The 19948-nt window shown below is 40.9% G+C and overlaps 1 protein-coding gene across 3 annotated transcripts in view; it reads left to right on the plus strand.

Annotated features, from left to right (window-relative positions):
• Positions 1-19948, plus strand: part of kcnab1a (potassium voltage-gated channel, shaker-related subfamily, beta member 1 a) — a 169583-nt gene that overhangs the window by 122850 nt on the left and 26785 nt on the right. For all 3 annotated transcript variants that reach the window (XM_029119590.2, XM_013131370.4, XM_013131371.4), the window contains exons 3-8: positions 6318-6355; positions 11118-11197; positions 11418-11462; positions 17106-17150; positions 17661-17704; positions 18031-18117. In XM_029119590.2, the coding sequence (XP_028975423.2) occupies positions 6318-6355; positions 11118-11197; positions 11418-11462; positions 17106-17150; positions 17661-17704; positions 18031-18117 (339 nt within the window). The remainder of the gene's footprint in view (positions 1-6317; positions 6356-11117; positions 11198-11417; positions 11463-17105; positions 17151-17660; positions 17705-18030; positions 18118-19948) is intronic.

Below are 19948 nucleotides of genomic sequence, written 5' to 3' on the forward strand. Positions count from 1 at the left end.
TGTACAATTTGGGATTGGGGCCCTCTTCTCTATTCATTTTATTTTTCTTCCTCCCCCTCCTCCATCTCTTCCTCCTCCGTCTCTTATCCTCAGTCCTTCCTCATCTCAATGTTAACCTTGTGAACCAAGCATGTTCACGGTCATGAATGCCCTTCAGGACAACGCTAACCATTCCAGAACCCTTCAGAAGCTTAATCCCTCAGCTATGTTTACTAAGTAGAATCAGTCAATTAGAGCCATGGTAAGTTACCCCTCCTGTGGTGTTTGTTTCATGTTAATTAAGTCTGAGTTCCTGATCAAAAATGAACCACCTAATTACAGCTGATTATAAATCCATAATAATTCCTCTATTATCACCTAATGTTGTGTTAGTTCCTTTTTATCAACTTAAGTTCTTGTGAACATTACAAGTTTTGAACTTCTCATTGACCTGAGCCCATACAACTTGTTTTTGAGTAAAAAAAAGCATGATGCATGGATTATTTTGACTATAATATATACTCAGATTAAACATATTGTGCTTTTTATCACAGATTACTTTGTGTCAAAGTGTAACAAGGAAATTTGTTTTGAAACCATTTACATTTTTTAAATAGTGGCACAAAAAGCATTTGTGGTGATCCCGGTCTTAACTGACCGTTGTGATTTTATTAGTAAAGATAGGACACAGGCCCTAAACTACACATGAAAACTCTACCATGTTACAAAATGAACGTGTGAACACATTAAAGAACAACAGTAACAGTAACAGTATTACTAACAAAAGCAAAAACATTATCATGTTCACAATCTGTCAATAAATGAATGGTGGTTACATTGTGTGCTGTCATGCACCGGTTGGACAGTACGTGGTGGTTGTTGAATGTGCCTTGGAAATATACGCTCCGCATTTATGGCACATAATGCTCGTTTTGACATCTATTGGTGCACACAGATTGCACCTCTTCCTTTAGTCTCTTCTGTCTCTGGCGACCATAGATCTTGTTTCTGACCCTTGTATATCTCTCACCAGCCCAGCAGAGGTTGGTGTTCGAGGAAGGTGTTGGCTCCTTTGAATGAGGGGTGCCACCATGGCTTTCCCCAACTCTTCTAGGAATAGTCTCCTTTTAAAGAACTTCCCCCGCATCCAGCCTGGGTTAAACCCCATTCACACCAACAACGCGTTGTAGGCCAATACATCTAGGATGTTGAAGAACACCACCATGGCCAACGTGTCTCTTACAATAGTATGTGCCAGCAACCTGCAGAAGTGCAACAATCAGTAATAAAATGAGTACATACAAGTGATATTTCACGTCTTGCATAGTAATGTGAAAAATTGCATCAAGGCATTGTTTTAAATGATCAAATCTAAAACATATTTACATATTCAAATGAACAGAATTGCAGAATAGAAAAATACTACCTGAGACTTGAAAAGTAAAAGGTAACATATCATATCAAGGTTGTCCACTCCCCCTTTGTTCCTGTTGTAATCCAGGACAGCGTTGGGCTCCTTGTCCTCCTTGGTTCTCACAGAGAGATCCCTGTGCAGAGTTGTAATCAGGAGCACATTCTTCTTTTTCTTTGGGCATTAGGACATGCATTTGTGCATCGGTGAAGGCAAATCTATAGGAAAAAATGATCCCTATCCTTGGTAGTGAGTAAGGCAGAGGAGGCAGCTCAAACTTCTGACCTTCAGACCTTCTCCACCATTATCTTTTTTTTTGGAGCAGCTCCTAACCAAGTGCATATGAGGTGATGAAATTGCTACATGTTATGTTGCGCCCCTGGAGACCTGCAGTCATTTCTAAGATCACCCGCTTCCCCTGGTTCCTTTAGGGAACACCATCAGCAGGTTTCCCAGTGTAAAGCTGCATGTTCCAGGCATAACTTGTCCTGGCATCACTTGCTGCCCATATTTTTAGTCCATATTTAGACGGTTCGCTTGGCATGAACTGTTTGAATGGGCAGCTTGTGATCCCCTAAAAGCGACCAGACGCTTATCCACTCTGATGTCTGGACTTGGGTTATAGATGAATGGCAGGTGCTCCACCCACTTGTGCCAAACCTCTCTGATCGCTGCCAGCTTGTCTTGTTGATGGTGGCCTGTTCTTGTATCACAGTTGTCAAAGCGAATCACTTGTGACCATGTGAAATGTCTGGAGTGACACAGTGGCATGAAAAATTGCCTGACCAGCCTCGGCATCCCATAAACTGGTGATAGATTTGTTTCTGGATCTATACACACCAGACAAAATCAAAAGACCTACATATGCTTGGACGTCTGTCCGGTCTACCTCTTTCCAGTTGTCTCTGTAAAAGTTGGTCATGTTTATCACTTTAATTTCAATTGACTCTGTCAAGAACAGTTTGAAGCATGAAGCAGGATTTTATGTCATCAACCCGGGATATGGGTCATCCTGATAACATTTTCAGGTTGGGGATGAAGACCAGGACAAATTCTGATTCTCTGACTGGAATGTAACAACAACCTCAGCAGGGCCACTTCACTTGATTGTTCCACATCGGTGTCTCTTGGTTTGGATCATATTCTGTGTTTTCTTCAACTTCTGACACTTCCTCCTCTAAGGCCTCTTCACTGTCAGTTTCCTGGCCTCTTTCCTCCTCACCAGTGGCATGACCAAATGACACTGGTGATTGTGATATTACAGAATGAATTGTGAGCAAGGCCTAAAAGAAGCTTTCTATACCAGAGCTGTGAGAAAAGTTCTATATATTATTGAACCAATGTTGTTTGTTAGAATGCCAACAGGTGTGGTTCCGGTGGAGTAAAGATTCTACTGGTTCCAGTTGGGGTTGCCATCGAAGCCAAGATGGGGCGTGAGGTGTGTGTGCATACGTGTATGTGTGTGTGTGTGTGTGCTCCCTGACACATGAGTGGGGGACTAGGAGAGGAAGTATGTCCATCTGATGAATGGGCATGTGCCTGAACTCAATTTTATAAACTCACCCATTCATTTCTAATGACCACCGCAGGTGTACAAAAGTTAAATAAAACACCCAAAATTTTTATCATTCCAATTTATTTTGTGTGTACAGATGGTCGTTGTGGACAAAGTCATGGAAACTTATGATCAGATCAGATTAAATTAATTACATTAAATGGATCCAATTCAGAACAGGAGGGTTAGAAAAAATGTCCTCTAATTTTTCTCAAGTGTGCAGCAACAGTTTCATCATTAAATTGGGCTGTTGTGCGCTTCCTTTTTTATCTGATGTTTTTCTGTATTATACCCGTGTCTACTGTTTGGACCACCCACCAGCTCTGGTGCAGTGGGACACAAACATAGAGAAGCTCTGTTGTTACAATCTGCACTGGAGCGTTTTATGCCATAAAACCCATACATGCATAATTCAGTGTAGGAGTGTGACGAAGGATCTTCGCAGGTTTGTGAGTTAATACTGGCCGCAACTCTTCCACGTCTTAGGCCTATACAGGGCAATCCTCTGTGTTGGATTTCACGTACGGTACTCTCACACTCACCTGGCCCACCCTCACCTCCTCCATCCCTGCCTGGTAACAGATGGGAGTGGCGACACATTGTACAGTCTGCAGAAGGGGTCACAGAAGAGGCCTGCCATCTGCCCTCCCTCCCAACCCGCTCATCCTCTGCTCTAGAAATGTTCATCCGGAGGCCGGAGGGAAGACAGCCAATAAAGTTTGACTGATACAGCCCTCCAACCCTACAGGTTTTTTTTCCTGTGCTGTGGCCCTCAGTCACCAGCCATCTGTCCCTCAGAGACTAATGAGACGCCCAGCACCTTAAGTCACCTCCACTATAAACTGAATAGCTGCATTCACTGCTCGTATCTCAGGTTATCTTGTCGGCTCACCACCCCTTTGAATATAATTGTACGTCAGATATTGTACATTTTGCACTGTTAGAGGCTAAAATTCAGAGTAAGCGTAAATGTACATGGCAAAATAAGGTGATTCTGAACACACACGCACATATAGAAACTTGGGCAAACATGTATGTCAAATGGATGAGAACTTGAGGGAATGTGTGAACGTTTTGTCACTCGCACTTTGCTGGAAGTGAGCTGAATAGAGACAAAAAAAACATTTCCCAGCACACATTACACCAGGTTGGATTTTTTTAATATTCTGCATGTTTATTAATTAATCCTATGTAACACAAACTTAAATGAATGAATAAACATCAGAACAACTTCAATCTGGTAGGTTGGATTGTTTTGCCCCATTACAGAGATGGATGTGTGACAGGCACCCGGTTCTGATAGATCCCCTGGAAACACACAGAATGTACAGTTTAGCACACAGCATACATTCGCAGCATTAGGTTCTGGTAGGCCAATGCCTTGTACGGTAACACCTAGCCATGGTTACGGGCGGTAAGGTCAAGACAGTTTCGCAAACCCCCAGGCTATTGACCTTTAAAACAGTACAGCATACCAGGCTAGTAATAGTTTACACAGCAAAATGCCCAACACCGCATGCTACGTCAGCCAACCCACGTGTAGGGTAACTTAAGGAAGTATGGCCTTCTGCCAACTCCACTGCCTCTTCCAGCCCTCCGTTAGCATCCCCAGGTGCGTGAGCCGCAGGCACTGCCTACCATCCCCTGCTAATAAACAAAATACACAGACTAGGCAAACACACAAGAGTTATACAGTGGCCAGTGAATAAAACCTGTCTCTGTCCACTTGCCCAAAGTTCTGTCCCGAGTAGCTCACCCTCTCTGCTACTCCTTAGCGCCCCAGGTTGGGTGGAGATGTCATTCTGTTGCTGGCGTTGACAAGGGTGTTGCTCTTGGGTGCCGTGGCCTTGCTTCTCTCCTATACAGGGATTTAGCTCTTGGGGTGACATCGCTTTCAGGGTGTGCAACTAACTTTTTTCCTGACTGTCCCAGCACCGTCCCGATGTGAAATTTCAACTGTCCCAAACTGAACTTGACCCATCCCAAGATTAGAATACTTTGAAATACCAACATGGGTTTAGGTCATTTTCAACACTTTTTAAGTAATTTGTTTATTTTGACACAGACAGTTGACATTACATAAACCACATTTGTTTAGTGATTAATTATTTTATTTATTAATTTAACTCTAACTGAAGTTACATAATATTCCATTGAGATGATGTTGAGATATTCTATTCCACCACTAGCTGCCCGGTTAAACAACATAACACCACAGCATAACCTACTAAAAAGAATGTGTGTTCCCCTGACTTCACTTTCTCTGGTCCACCCACACTTTCATCGTATAGTTATTAAAAATAATGTCAGCTAAATATGTAGTTACCTGATCTTAGCTCAAACATAGTAAACAGATTTGTGTGGCTAGGTAGTGAAGTTAGTTCAAGTTTGCGAGCTATGCTCAGACTAAGACTGGTCATTTAGATACAGATCAAAATTGCCATAGTAATTCCTAGCCAGGCATCATTGTTTCAAACCTGAAAGTTTTACATAGCCTATATTAGGTTTCTTATAGTCCATCGCCAAAATCCAACCATAGAAAAAAAGCAGATCATTTTGCGAACTTCCTGCCGGTGAGTCCTGCTCCTTGGCGCCACCTTATGTCAGCTTTTTCTGTGATGCCCTCATCGCCACGTACTGGCTGTAAACTTCATCATCACATACTGGTTTGTAAACTTCATCATCACGTACTGACTGTAAATGTAATCGTCAAGTACTGGCTGTAAACTTCATTGTAGCGTACTGGCTGACCAGCTGGCTAACCGGCTGAGATAGTATTGTCAGTTTGCTAAACTAATCAATTGTTTCATAGTTTACTTGTTCAACCCAAAATATTATATTTATTCTATCACCTTCTCTATTTTTCATTTTACTAAGCATATATTATATATATTTTTCTGAAACAAGGCCAGCAATTGTATATCAACCAGCCACAATAGGAGTGTGAGTTTGTCCATCAAAAGTTGAGAAAACGTATAATCCTATTTCACCTGGTTGCCTTAAACAATAGTATGTTGAATGTACCTTTTCTGTCAGCTGGGGAACATAGTCTTGTTTTCAGGGACAAGCCTCTAGACATCAGGAAGTACTCCTACCACATCCTTGTCTGGGCCTTTATTCCTGTTCATTTAATGTTTGCACAATGTCTGGGACTAATGATGGCATACGTGGGCAACAGTTTTGCTGAACATGGAAGCAACAAAGTGTCATGATTCCGAGATTTCAATTCATTCAAATTGTTCTCTCCCTCTCTCCCTCTCTCTCTCTCTCTCTCTCTCACTCTCTCTCTGTCTCTCTCTCTCTCACTGTCGGTATGTCTGTATATTTATCTTTACGTCTTTCTCTCTCTCTATATATATATCTGTTTTCCAGGCACATGGGTAACGTTTGGTGGTCAGATTACAGATGAGGTAAGACTGTCGTTTCTTTATACTTTACAACTGGGTTTTGAAGAGACTAATCATACAGCTCTTGACTGGAGTCCACTGATTTGTGCTGCCATCTTTTACTCTAACACTTAGGTGTACATAAATTCCTTCCTGTATTCAGATGGTTCTCTGTAGTGGACGTTAACTCATTGAAATGTGGGTGTTATGGCCAGGCTGACCTGCGGGTCGCGTTGTCACCCTGTATCCACGGCACATAAGGACAGAGAAGACAAAGTCTTTTAGAGAATGTTTCATTACATAAACAGATCTGGCCTCGGCTATAACCTCAGTTTTTGACCCCGCCGGCGCACACAACACGCATGTGGACAGACGGTTCTGCAGAAGGACTTTTAGGAAACCGCATCCCTGTCCTTATTGCTGGTTCCCCTGGGATCCATCCCATTTTACAGGCAGTCCTGGGTTTGTGCTTTCTAACCCTAAACCCCTTCAACCACTCTGTCACGGACACGAGGCACTCGTCCGCCGTCACGGTTGTTCCCGCTGGAGGGCCCATCCACTGCGCTCAGCCTGCTGATCATCACCCAACCAGCCCCAAATGCAGTTGGGCAGGTGGGCTTGGTAGATCCGCTCTCTCTGCCTCGTTTGCCACAAAAAAATGACAAACGACCATGCCCTAAGCCTCATACAACCCCATCTCTCATGTTCTCCCCCAGCACTTCAAATAGCCCCCACAACATCTAAAACCCTGACACACACTGTGGTGTCCCTATTCGTTGTAGTTGTGCTTAACATAGAATCTGTACACCGGGGCCTCATCTAAACACGCTGTGTGCATTTTTCACTAAATGTAACAGCATGTGTGGATCCTGGAATGTGCATGGGCACCAAATTATTGGGATGTCCTTTCTGGCGTGATGAAATGCTTAAAACATTGTCAGTGTGCACGCACATTAAAACATGTATACATACAGTGTGATGCACAGACCTGCCTCGCGGTGGGGGCTTCCGCCGCAGGTGTTTAGGACCGTTTGTGTTAATAAATTCGCCCTTGGGTGAACATGCATCCCTTGTTGTACTGCTTCTCTTTGCTGTGTTCCGGCACAATACATTGGCTACGTACATACATACATATATACAAACATACATATATACATACATACATTATACAATGCTATACATGTCAATATACAATAGTACAAATAAACATAAATACAATAAAAAGTAACAAGCATTTTTCAATAATTTTAAAATGACTACTCGAAATGTTGTAGAGAAACCTAAAGAAAATTTGCAAATTGTCGATGCAGTACGCAGAAAGTTGTCTGCATCTAAAAGGTTACTTAAAGGTCACCTCCCTGAGGGATAGGTAGAAATCCAGTGAAGTTTGGTTTTTTATCCCCTCAAACTAATAGACACTGCTGAGATAAAAGGCCTAAACTATTTTCCCAGGTGGCCTAAGACATTTTCACAGTATTATATTTTATTTATTTGAGATATAGAAGTTATTCTGCACAGGGTTTTCTTGTAAGAATATAATAATAGAGGACAGAGACTTCCAATGGACTTTGCCTTTCTTAATTGGGTGGATGAGGAAAAAGACTGGCCTCTTCTTGCATAGCGTGAGTTCTAATAAAAAAATTTGGATGCACCTAGTAAAGTATAGCAAATAGATCCATCAGCCGGCAAAAGGTTCAAGCTAAGCCAAAGGATAGTCCATAGAGTTTTTAAACAAAGCTGCTGATTCTAATTGGCAGGTTTTTCAAGTAACCTTCTGCATCACGGAGCAAGGAAAAGAACCTTTGCTGATTGTTGGACACCACACAAAGCCTTCAAACCCGGTTTGAAGAATCCAATGATATTTGGCACTCCCGAACATTCTGGTGAAGGAGCATTTGAGTTAACGAGAAATGAAAGGACGGGACCTGCATGCTGAGACTGGCGCCTGGGCAGTTGGTGACCTGCTGTCATGATCCAAACAAGGAGGCGATTCGGGAAACAAGGATGCAATTCAGAAACACTATAGTAAATAAGAATACTGTGAAAACACTGCAGTAAATACCACTGCACATACTATATTGAATAAAAGCAGTTATGATACAGCATTTAGAGCATAGTATTTTTCCTAAGGGTGGCCTAAAGTGCCTCTGCTAGCACACCTTGGCCTCTCTGGAAACAATCATATTAATTGGTCATTCCTTGACAGGCACGTGTCCTCATCTGTTGGCATTAGAAATACACTTGTCTCCCTACCTGTCACAATTACAAATACATACGCAGACATGCTCACACACGCCAATACCAGCATGGGGACTCAGTAATGGATGGGGAGCACTATAGAGACCATGACAAGATCGAGGTTGGGGAGTGGCAGTGTGACGACAGTCTGCAAGCTACCCAGACAGTAGCAGTGCCTACAGACAGCCATTCTGCATGAGTAACAAATACCGCTGAGTTGCTCATATCATAACACATGCAAACGCAGGCAAAAGGACGATGGTTTCAAGTTGTTATGAGTCACTAAACACCAAAACAGCATAAGCTTGAGAGTTTTGAATGACTAAAGGCAAGCTGTGTGTGTTAAGGGAGGGGTTTGAGTTAGTTATTCTGTGTAGGTTGCTTGACCCAGGTTTAAGTCAATTATTTTGTGTAATTGGAATGGTTTTTGAGTGTGAACAACTAGCTGTCTGCCAATTAGCATCAAAACAACACGTTTTACAGTGCAGGATTGTAGTCAAGAAAGGTGACAACCATTAGTAACTAATTGAATCAGGTGACTATGGAGAGGCTAGCAGATATTAACAACATTGCTGGACCTTTTCTTTCCTCTTAAGGACATTCTCTGTTCCTCTCCTTGTTTGTCCAACTTCATCTTCCTTCCTTACCCTCTCATACTACTGCCTCCATCTCTCTTCTCCCCCTCTCTGTTTCTTTGATGTGTTTTTTAGGGAGTGTCATTTCAAAGAAATGCCCAATGAAATGCTGAAGGCTGCAGTTTTCATCTCAGTAGAAACAAAAAAGTTCCAAAACACACTGTATCTTTAGTTTCACAATTTCTTTCTTCTTCTCTTTCTGTCTTTATCTCTCAGGCCAACTCTCTCCTCACGTTATCCCTTTATTAGTCATCCATCAATCAGTATCAAATTTAACAGTCTGCTTTATTTCACTTTATCACCGTCAATTTCAGATTGGCTGACTTTTTTCATCAGCCTTTCTGAGCAGTCAGGGTTTTTAGCTCTTTCCGTCTCTTTTTTCATTTATTTTTAATTACTCTCCTCACACTCATCTGACGTGTTGGATCGTCCACTCGCACACAGAAATACACACAAGCACACCCACACATACAAACACATACACACACACACACACACACACACATACACACACATACACACGCACACACATACACACACACACATACACATACATACACACACATACACATACACACACATACATACACATACATACACACGCATACACACACACACACACACACACACACACACACACATACACATACACACATACACACCAGGTTCTGGATCCCAGCCTTGCACCGGCGGTGGCAAAGAGAGTTTTAGAAAGGTTTATGCAGATATCTTTTACAGGTTGCTGATTGGTGAGCTTTGTTAGCAGGGACTCTTTCAAAGAAAGAAGATTCTGCACATACTCCAACACTCCAACATGTTTCACAAAGACACACAAATATACAAACTCTCTCACACACTGCCAAAGCTGAAAATGATAGCAAATTCACTTACAACCCCATTGCAATAAAGTGTGCCATAAAAGGGAATTGAATCCGAGAACAATTCCGCCTGATGATTAATGATGGGCAGTCTGGGTGAATCAGTGTAAAGTCTGCTGCCTCAGCCTGCTGTGCTGAGACTCTGAAACACATTGGCTCATGTGGGAGAACTATATAACCCTTCCATAAGCACTATATACAGTCCCTTGGACCAGAAGCTGGGAGGAGAGTGTAGTTCCCACACGAAGACAGCTTCTTTAAGCGAAGATCCATGATGAGGTTCTCAGATAGATGGATGAAATCCTGGCTATTAATATTCATATTTCTTATATCTGATATGTGATTATGTATATGTTGTGATGATGATTACATTAATGATGATGGCTGTGATTATATTTATGATGATGATAAAGACTACATTAATGATGATGGCTGTGATTATATTTATGATGATGATAAAGACTACATTAATGATGATGGCTGTGATTATATTTATGATGATGATAAAGACTACATTAATGATGATGGCTGTGATTATATTTATGATGATGATAAAGACTACATTAATGATGATGGCTGTGATTATGTTCATGATGATGATGATTATAATATTGATGGTTGTGATCATATTCATGATGATGATGATTATATTATTGATGGTTGTAATCATATTCATGATCATGATGATTATATTAACGATGGTTGTGATCATATTCATGATGATGATGATTATATTATTGATGGTGTGATCATATTCATGATGATTATATTAACGATGGTTGTGATCATATTCATGATGATTATATTAATGATGGTTGTGATCATATTCATGATGATTATATTAATGATGGTTGTGATCATATTCATGATGAGGATGTCGATGACAATGATTATATTCACAACGGTAATGACAACAACAATGACCATTGTTACTTTACGCATGATGAAGCCAATAAGGACAACGATGATGGGTGAGTTGTGTATAATGTGTCCGTGACATATTTGACCTCTGACATTATTTGTAATTTTGTTCAGGTCGCTGAACAGCTGATGACCATAGCATATGAGAGTGGCGTCAACCTATTTGACACAGCGGAGGTGTATGCTGCTGGAAAGTAAGTCAGGATATGATAAAAGACCATACGCTACTTAAGTATAGATAATGATTGACATTTATTTAACAGTGAATTCCAAGGTTCTTTATAAATAAAAAGGAAACAGTAACAGCTAATTGTCTCTATATTAATAAGTAAAAATAGAGACAACGTCGCTAGTTATAATAAATAACTGAATTCAACAAAAAACTACACCTGACCCTTTTTTGTATATTTTCAGAGCTGAAGTCATATTGGGAAATATAATCAAGAAGAAAGGCTGGAGGTAGGCTATGTTTGCGCCACACACGTGTTCATTTTCTCCTTGTCAGTTTCCATAAACACACATTTCCATATATTCTCCGGTGAGGTATACCAGCCTCAATATATGTGATCTACATAAGGATAGTCAAACAAGAGTTGCTGTCGTGGCACCGGTGTTTCCACAGAGGCTTTCATCTGAGTCTTGTCAGCAGTTTTTGGTTTTGTGTTATCAACTTCGTAGCAGAGCCAGATCCCCGTTAGCACTTTTCGTCTCTGGAAGCATGATGACGGACAGATGCTTGCAGACGATGGAAAGCCACAGAGAGTTCCACGGAAGAACCAGGAAGTAAACAGAAGCAGTTTTTCGTATTTTTGTCTTTCGTCTTTTTGAAGGTGTTGTTTCCCTTCGACCTTTCATTACTGATTGACAGGCTCTTCCTAAGAAGCTGGCAGCAGCGTACACTAGGAGCTGTAGTTCAGAGAAGAGCAGGGGCCAAGGGGGGTGACGAGATGAAGAGACAGCACAAGGATCCCCCTGCACCTTGCACACAAACACACACAACCTTTACCTGCTGCTCTTCACAATAAATAAGTTGCAGATAAAATCCCATTTTGAGAAAAGACCATATACAGTGGGGAGAACAAGTATTTGATACACTGCCACTTTTGCAGGTTTTCCCACTTACAAAGCATGTAGAAGTCTGTACTTTTTATCATAGGTACTCTGCAACTGTGAGTGATGGAATCTAAAACAAAAATTCACTAAGATCCAATGTCATCTGTCTCTCCCCCTTGTTCTGCATGCGAAAGATTTGCTGTTTCAGTTTTTCAACTTGTTCTGAATCCTCTAGTTTCAGTCAATCACATGTAATAAAACGATGGCACTTGAAAATGAAGTGTTTTGACACCGTTTGAGGAGAGGTGGAAAACACAAACATCACTTAAGCAAGCAAGTCACCTAGTCTGAAGGTACAGTGTTGAAAGACAACTACAGAAGAGAGAACAAGTATTTGATACACTGCCGATTTTGCAGGTTTTCCTACTTACAAAGCATGTAGACATTTTTATCATAGGTACTCTTCAACTGTGAGTGACAGATTTTAAAAAAAAATCCAGAAAATCACATTGTATGATTTTTAAGTAATAAATTAGCATTTTATTGCATGACATAAGTATTTGATACATCAGAATAGCAGAACTTAATATTTGGTACAGAAACCTTTGTTTGCAATTACAGAGATCATACGTTTCCTGTAGTCCTTGACCAGGTTTGAACACACTGCAGCAGGGATTTTGGCCCACTCCTCCATACAGACCTTCTCCAGATCCTTCAGGTTTCGGGGCTGTCGCTGGGCAATACGGACTTTCAGCTCCCTCCAAAGATGTTCTATTGGGTTCAGGACTGGAGACTGGCTAGGCCACTCCAGGAACTTGAGATGCTTCTATCGGAGCATCTCAGTTGCCCTGGCTGTGTGTTTCGGGTCGTTGTCATGCTGGAAGACCCAGCCACGACCCTATCGGAGCATCTCAGTTGCCCTGGCTGTGTGTTTCGGGTCGTTGTCATGCTGGAAGACCCAGCCACGACCCATCTTCAATGCTCTTACAGAGGGAAGGAGGTTGTTGGCCAAGATCTCGCGATACATGGGCCCATCCATCCTCCCCTCAATATGGTGCAGTCGTCCTGTCCCCTTTGCAGAAAAGCATCCCCAAAGAATGATGTTTCCACCTCCATGCTTCATGGTTGGGATGGTGTTCTTGGGGTTGTACTCATTCTTCTTCTTCCTCGGCAAGTGGAGTTTAGACCAAAAAGCTCTATTTTTGTCTCATCAGACCACATGACCTTCTCCCATTCCTCCTCTGGATCATCCAGATGGTCATTGGCAAACTTCAAACGGGCCGAGCAGGGGGACCTCGCGTACGCTGCAGGATTTTAATCCATGAAGGCATAGTGTGTTACTAATGATTTTTTTGAGACTGTGGTCCCAGCTCTCTTCAGGTCATTGACCAGGTCCTGCCATGTAGTTCTGGGATGATCCCTCACCTTCCTCATGATCATTGATGCCCCACGAGGTGAGATCTTGCATGGAGCCCCAGACCGAGGGAGATTGACTGTCATCTTGAACTTCTTCCATTTTCTAATAATTGCGCCAACAGTTGTTGCCTTCTCACCAAGCTGCTTGCCTATTGTTCTGTAGCCCATCCCAGCCTTGTGCAGGTCTACAATTTTATCCCTGATGACCTTACACAGCTCTCTGGTCTTGGCCATTGTGGAGAGGTTGGAGTCTGTTTGATTGAGTGTGTGGACAGGTGTCTTTTATACAGGTAACTAATTCTTACTGGTTGGTAGGTGATCAAATACTTATGTCATGCAATAAAATGCAAATTAATTATAAAAAAATCATACAATGTGATTTTCTGGATGGCTAAATCGGCAGTGTAACAAATATTTGTTCTCCCCACTGTATAAATGGGAATGACTGATGTAATCCTGCTATAAAGCGGTTCTCGTCACATCATAACCCTCTACAACCCCTCAGCCTGGCCCCGGCCCCTCCAATAGTTTTTTAGAAGGAAATGAGGAGAGAAAGCAATCGTGAAATGCATATGTCTCTGAGTCTCACTGCTGTGCCCTATAGTAGCTGTGATGTCCCGATATTTTGTTATTTCTTCTCTCTCCCTCTCACTGTCTATTTCTCTTTTTTTCTCGTTTTCCATTCCAGTATAAAGGAATTGGGAAACATTTGTTTACATTACACAAAACAAGTGGAAAATACAATCCCATCGATGACTAGTAAATAACATAAGCAAGAGAACAATTAAATTAGTCAAGATAAAACATCAAAAGGAAAAAATATTACGTTATCTTTTTACAAAGTTGTAAGGACATGCAAATAGTTAAAGAACATACAGTGAATTAGGGGAATTAAATAAGGAGTTGTCTGTCATAAGCCAGCAGTCAATACTTATTTGTAAACTATAAAAAAATCTATTTTAGCCCTTTTTTTACCCCACAAATACAAACACTCAATGGCAAAGTTATAAAAATGAAAACGTATTCTCAATTAGCCTGGCATTTGCTAGCTGGCGTTAGCTACTGTAGCATCAGACAGCATTATCCATCAGCTAGCATTAGCCAACTTAGCTAGCTTTAGCTAACTCAGTAAGCTAGTGTTAACAAGCAGGGGTCAGCTAGTTGGCATTAGCTAGCAGGCGTTATCTAGCTAGTTTAAGCTTTTCTGGCTTTTTCAAGAGTAATGTAACTCCAGACTGTATATATTTCCGATCTGCCTGTCATCAACAACGTACAACATTTATGGCTTATTGATAGGACAATCTGTTTAGTGGCATCAGTTTATTACATAGACTCACTGTCACCAAAATCAGGCACATTTTGGATGCCAGTATCAGATCGATCTACAAAAATTTAAAACAATGTTTTCACTGTTTGTGCTTCACTTTTCTCAAAACTACTTGTTTCACATCCTGCTGCTATGATACAGGAATTTATCAATGTTTGGTTAGATTTTTTTTGTGCAACTGTGAGATCTGAGGGAGGGAAATATGTCTCTCTAATGTGGTCATACATTTGGCAGCAGGTTAGGATGTACAGCTCTCTTTCCACCCTAATGTTGTAGGCAGTGTGGAATTTTCTCAATAGCCAGGTCTGCCTATCATGGCCAAACTTCATAGCACTGTACATATTAAATATTTTGATACATGGTCAGTAGAGGTGTAACAGTACGCAGAAGTCATGGTTCAGTATGCACCGAAAATGTTGTACAATTTCGGTACAGTGGAAAAAGACATGCAAATCATAACATTTCTTTTAATTTATTACGAAGTTCTAAAATGTGCCCATTGCCACTGTAATTAGGATTTTTTCAGTAAAAAAACAATTGCAGCTTTTTGCGATTGCTCACTGGTCAGAATTGTTTTAGCACCAATACCCGATAGAGAATGAGTTCCGAATAATAATATGAAAAATATTATAACCTGTTCCAAAAAAAGCACTAACTCAGAGTTCGACATTAGTCGTAACCTTGATAATGTTAACTTAGGGTTCCTGGTTTCTAGCTGTAGAAACCTGGTCTAACTGGGGATGTCCATCAGTTTTTTGGCCTTTCACTTGATTTGCTCATCCCTAGCTGCTTTTGGGCATGTACACTTTGTTGTGTTTATCAATGCCGGGAGTTCGCGTTTACTAGTTCATGTAGCAAGCTAGCTAGTACAGCTACATAGTAGTAGTATGAATCAATCCACACAGTTAGGATACCTGATCCATCCATGGTCGACGTCCGCAATCGCGGACAGTGCTCATTTGCATAAATATTTCGAAAAATAGATTCGCCATAATCGTCCGATTCCAATGGTATATTATTTGTAGCCACTTTCCTGAAGCGTTCCGTGTATAATTGGGGTTGTCCGTGTATAATATGGGTTGTATAGTTGTATAGTTTGGGTTGCTATGAGAACCTTTCACCAGGCAACGACATTGCCAATGCATCTTTGAAAGGCTCATTTGTACACTACTATGAATATTACAAGCGTGTACATCACTATATATGATGTTTGAACCATAATACATCGTTTGTATTGTATATAAGATATAAAAATTAATATTTAGTCAAAATAGTATGGGGATGTTCTTGAGTTTTTGGGAAGAAGTTGGTCATTTTTCTGAGTTTATAAAATATATAAGTCCAAACGTAACTAGCGATCTAGTGCTGCCATACATTCTATACATTCAATCTTATTTATTTCATAATGTTTTATTTCTAGGTAGAAGAACCAAATTTTTTGGGGGTGCCTATATTTTTTACCTTCTATTATATAATTATTTCATTATTTTCAACCCAATTACAGTGTAATTTGATAGTAAAGGCATGAAAGTATGAGGAAATACCATTGACACAAAATCTCATAATGCTTTCAAAAACAAATTTTGATGCTGAATGGCAGAAATGTTTTCAGAATTTTTTTTTTTTGCCTTTCAAACAGATGAGTTTTATAAATAGTGACCCAGAAGTCTGTTTTTATGTGTTTTTATTGTAGCCAGAGGGGTTGCTATTAAAAGGATACATCATAATAGGTTGTATCTGTTACAGAAATGAATCTAGGACCCAAAATGTCCCAGTAGTGAAATCCGGCCGAAAGCCCCATAGGCTACCAAGGGTATGAAAATTGGAATTGCTCAATAGGAGATTTAGTGTCGTAGGAGCTGGCTATGTAGTTAATATAATGTACCAGACATGCCTTTTCTGATTGGCTGTTACATGTTCTAGGCAAATTCAGTTGCTAAGTTATGGCTCCAAGATCCATTTCCGGGGGGAAACTCATTTGAAATGTTAGTTTCGCACACAAAAAACTAGACTGTATTCATTCGGATCACAACGCGTACTGAACCAAACGTCCTGTACCAAATGGTACAGTAGGGATAGGTGTATGTTACACCCCTAATGGTCAGGTATTCTGTCAGTGTGTACTCTCTGTTTAGGGCAAGATAGCGCTAGCATTTTATATTTTTTTACTGATTCTTTCCAATCTGTCAGGAGTTCTCTTAATTTTCTCATGATTTGCTCAGGTCAAAAGGTGTCGCTCTTTTTGGGCTCTATATGGTCTGTTTAGGTTTGTGAACGACTCTCTCTCTCTCACCCTCTGTCTCTAGACGATCTAGTTTGGTGATCACTACCAAGTTGTACTGGGGCGGAAAGTAAGTGTGTGCCTGTTCAGTCACTCTCATCTGTATTTCAAATATTATGGTACTCAGATTTACTCCAATACCTGCATGGCTTATCCATCTGTACCTTGGTACACCCTAGCTATTAACATCCAGCCTAAGTCAGCTGACTCTGCACTATTAAGGGAAATAGAAATGTCTGATAAAAAGTGCACATACACACACACAAACACACACACGCCTAAAGCTTTTTGAAAGCCCTGTGCTCCATGGCGCATGAAGTGGCAATCATAAAGCTTGGAAAAGTAATAAAGGTATACAAAATGTATTATGTCTGAAGTCTTTCCCCTGTTCATTCTTCCTATTTATTCCTTGGTTGTACTGCATGAAACAGAGAGGACTGTATTTGACACTAAACACTGTAAACACTCGCTCGCAGACACTTCCTGTGCCGACGGGACAAAGCGATTCACTTCAGTTCACCACCAACAGGGAATTTGGTACTTACTGTTCTAACTGTCTGACCCGTGTTTGTCTCTGCAGAGCCGAGACTGAGAGAGGCCTTTCAAGGAAACACATTATTGAAGGTAAGGCCTCGCTAAACCACACACGCACGCTCCGTATTCATTCAGTCACTCACTTGCAGTCACACACGTAGATAGTTGCTAACCACATAGCTGCTAACGGACCATACAGCTCAGCCCTTGGGAGAGGGAAAAGAGCTCAAAACACACTATTACACTCCATCACAAGTCGATCAACAGCGCCAGACGCATGGGCCCATTGGGATTGAGGCTGAGTCAATGAGTCCCAGAAGGCCGACCCCACCTCTTCTCCCCTGTCGACCCGTCCCACCGCCTTGATAACTGTGTTGATTGATCTCTCCTCTCGGTTCCTATCACCCTCTTTTCAGGTCTGAAAGGTTCTCTCCAGAGGATGCAGCTGGAATACGTAGATGTCGTCTTTGCCAACCGCCCTGATAACAACACGCCCATGGAGGGTGAGTCAGTCTATCAGCTGTCAGAATTGGGAAAGAGGAAACAAATCAAATGTCAGGAGGGCATGTCTGAGTTGAAATCAGATTTTCCCTTGAGTATTTTTGGTAACATGTTGTTTTAGAGTCCCAATTTCCATCTGTAGAAGTAGTAGTATATACGGTTGTGCTCAAAAGTTTGGATACCCTTGGAGAAGTGGTAATATACAGGTGCTGGTCATAAAATTAGAATATCATCAAAAAGTTTATTTATTTCAGTAATTCCATTCAAAAAGTGAAACTTGTATATTATATTCATTCATTACACACAGACTGATATATTTGAAATGTATATTTCTTTTAATTGTGATGATTATAACTGACAACTAATGAAAATCCCAAATTCAGTATCTCAGAAAATCTGAATATTACTTAAGACCAATACAAAAAAAAGATTTTTAGAAATTTTGGCCAACTGAAAAGTATGAACATGAAAAGTATGAGTATGTACAGCACTCAATACTTAGTTGGGGCTCCTTTTGCCTGAATTACTGCAGCAATGCGGCGTGGCATGGAGTTGATCAGTCTGTGGCACTGCTCAGGTGTTATGAGAAGAACAGAGATACCATGGTCCTTAAACCAGCTACTGGTAGCTTTTGCACTGTGTGCAGTTGCCAAGTCCCGTTGGAAAATGAAATCTTCTTCTCCATAAAGTTGGTCAGAAGCAGGAAGTGCTCTAAAACGTCCTTATAGATGGCTGTGTTGACCTTGGACCTCAGAAAACACAGTGGACCAACACCATCAGATGACATGGCACCCCAAACCATCACTGACTGTGGATACTTTACACTGGACTTCAAGAAACGTGGATTCTGTGCCTCTCCTCTCTTCCTCTAGACTCTGGGACCTTGATTTACTTTCATCAGACAACATAACTCAGCAGCAGTCCAGTCCTTTTTGTCTTTAGCCCAGGTGAGACGCTTCTGATGCTGTGTCTTGTTCAAGAGTGGCTTGACACAAGGAATGCGACAGCTGAAACCCATGTCTGTGCGTGGTGGTTCTTGAAGCACTGACTCCAGCTTCAGTCAACTCTTTGTGAATCTCCCACACATTTTTGAATGGGTTTTGTTTCACAATCCTCTCCAGGGTGCGGTTTTCCCTATTGCTTGTACACTTTTTTCTACCACATCTTTTCCTTCCCTTCGCCTCTCTATTAATGTGCTTGGACACAGAGCTCTGTGAACAGCCAGCCTCTTTAGCTATGACCTTTAGTGTCTTGCCCTCCTTGTGCAAAATGTCAATGTCAAGTCAGCAGTCTTCCCCATGATTGTGTTGCCTACAGAACTAGACTGAATGACCATTTAAAGGCCTTTGCAGGTGTTTTGGGTTAATTAGCTGATTAGAGTGTGGTACCAGGTGTCTTCAATATTGAACCTTTTCACAATATTCTAATTTTCTGAGATACTGAATTTGGGGTTTTCATTAGTTGTCAGTTATAATCATCAGAAATAAGAAATAAACACTTGAAATATATCAGTCTGTGTGGAATGAATGTATACATTATACAAGTTTAACTTTTCGAATGGAATTACTGAAATAAATCAACTTTTTGATGATATTCTAATTTAATGACCAGCACCTGTATGTACCATTTGTAAAGAAAACACGAGTGAGCAGGCAAAGCATTCACATTGAATTGTAGGTCATAACAGAATGGCACAATCATAAAACAAAACAAAACAAACAAATATTTTTTTTTTATTGACCCCTGTTCAAAAGTCTGCATACCCTTAGTTCTTAATACTTTGTATTGCCCCCTTAAGCATCAATGATAGCGTGCAGTCTTTTGTAATAGTTG

The sequence above is a fragment of the Esox lucius genome, chromosome 1, assembly GCF_011004845.1.
Source record: "Esox lucius isolate fEsoLuc1 chromosome 1, fEsoLuc1.pri, whole genome shotgun sequence".
NCBI lineage: Eukaryota > Metazoa > Chordata > Actinopteri > Esociformes > Esocidae > Esox > Esox lucius.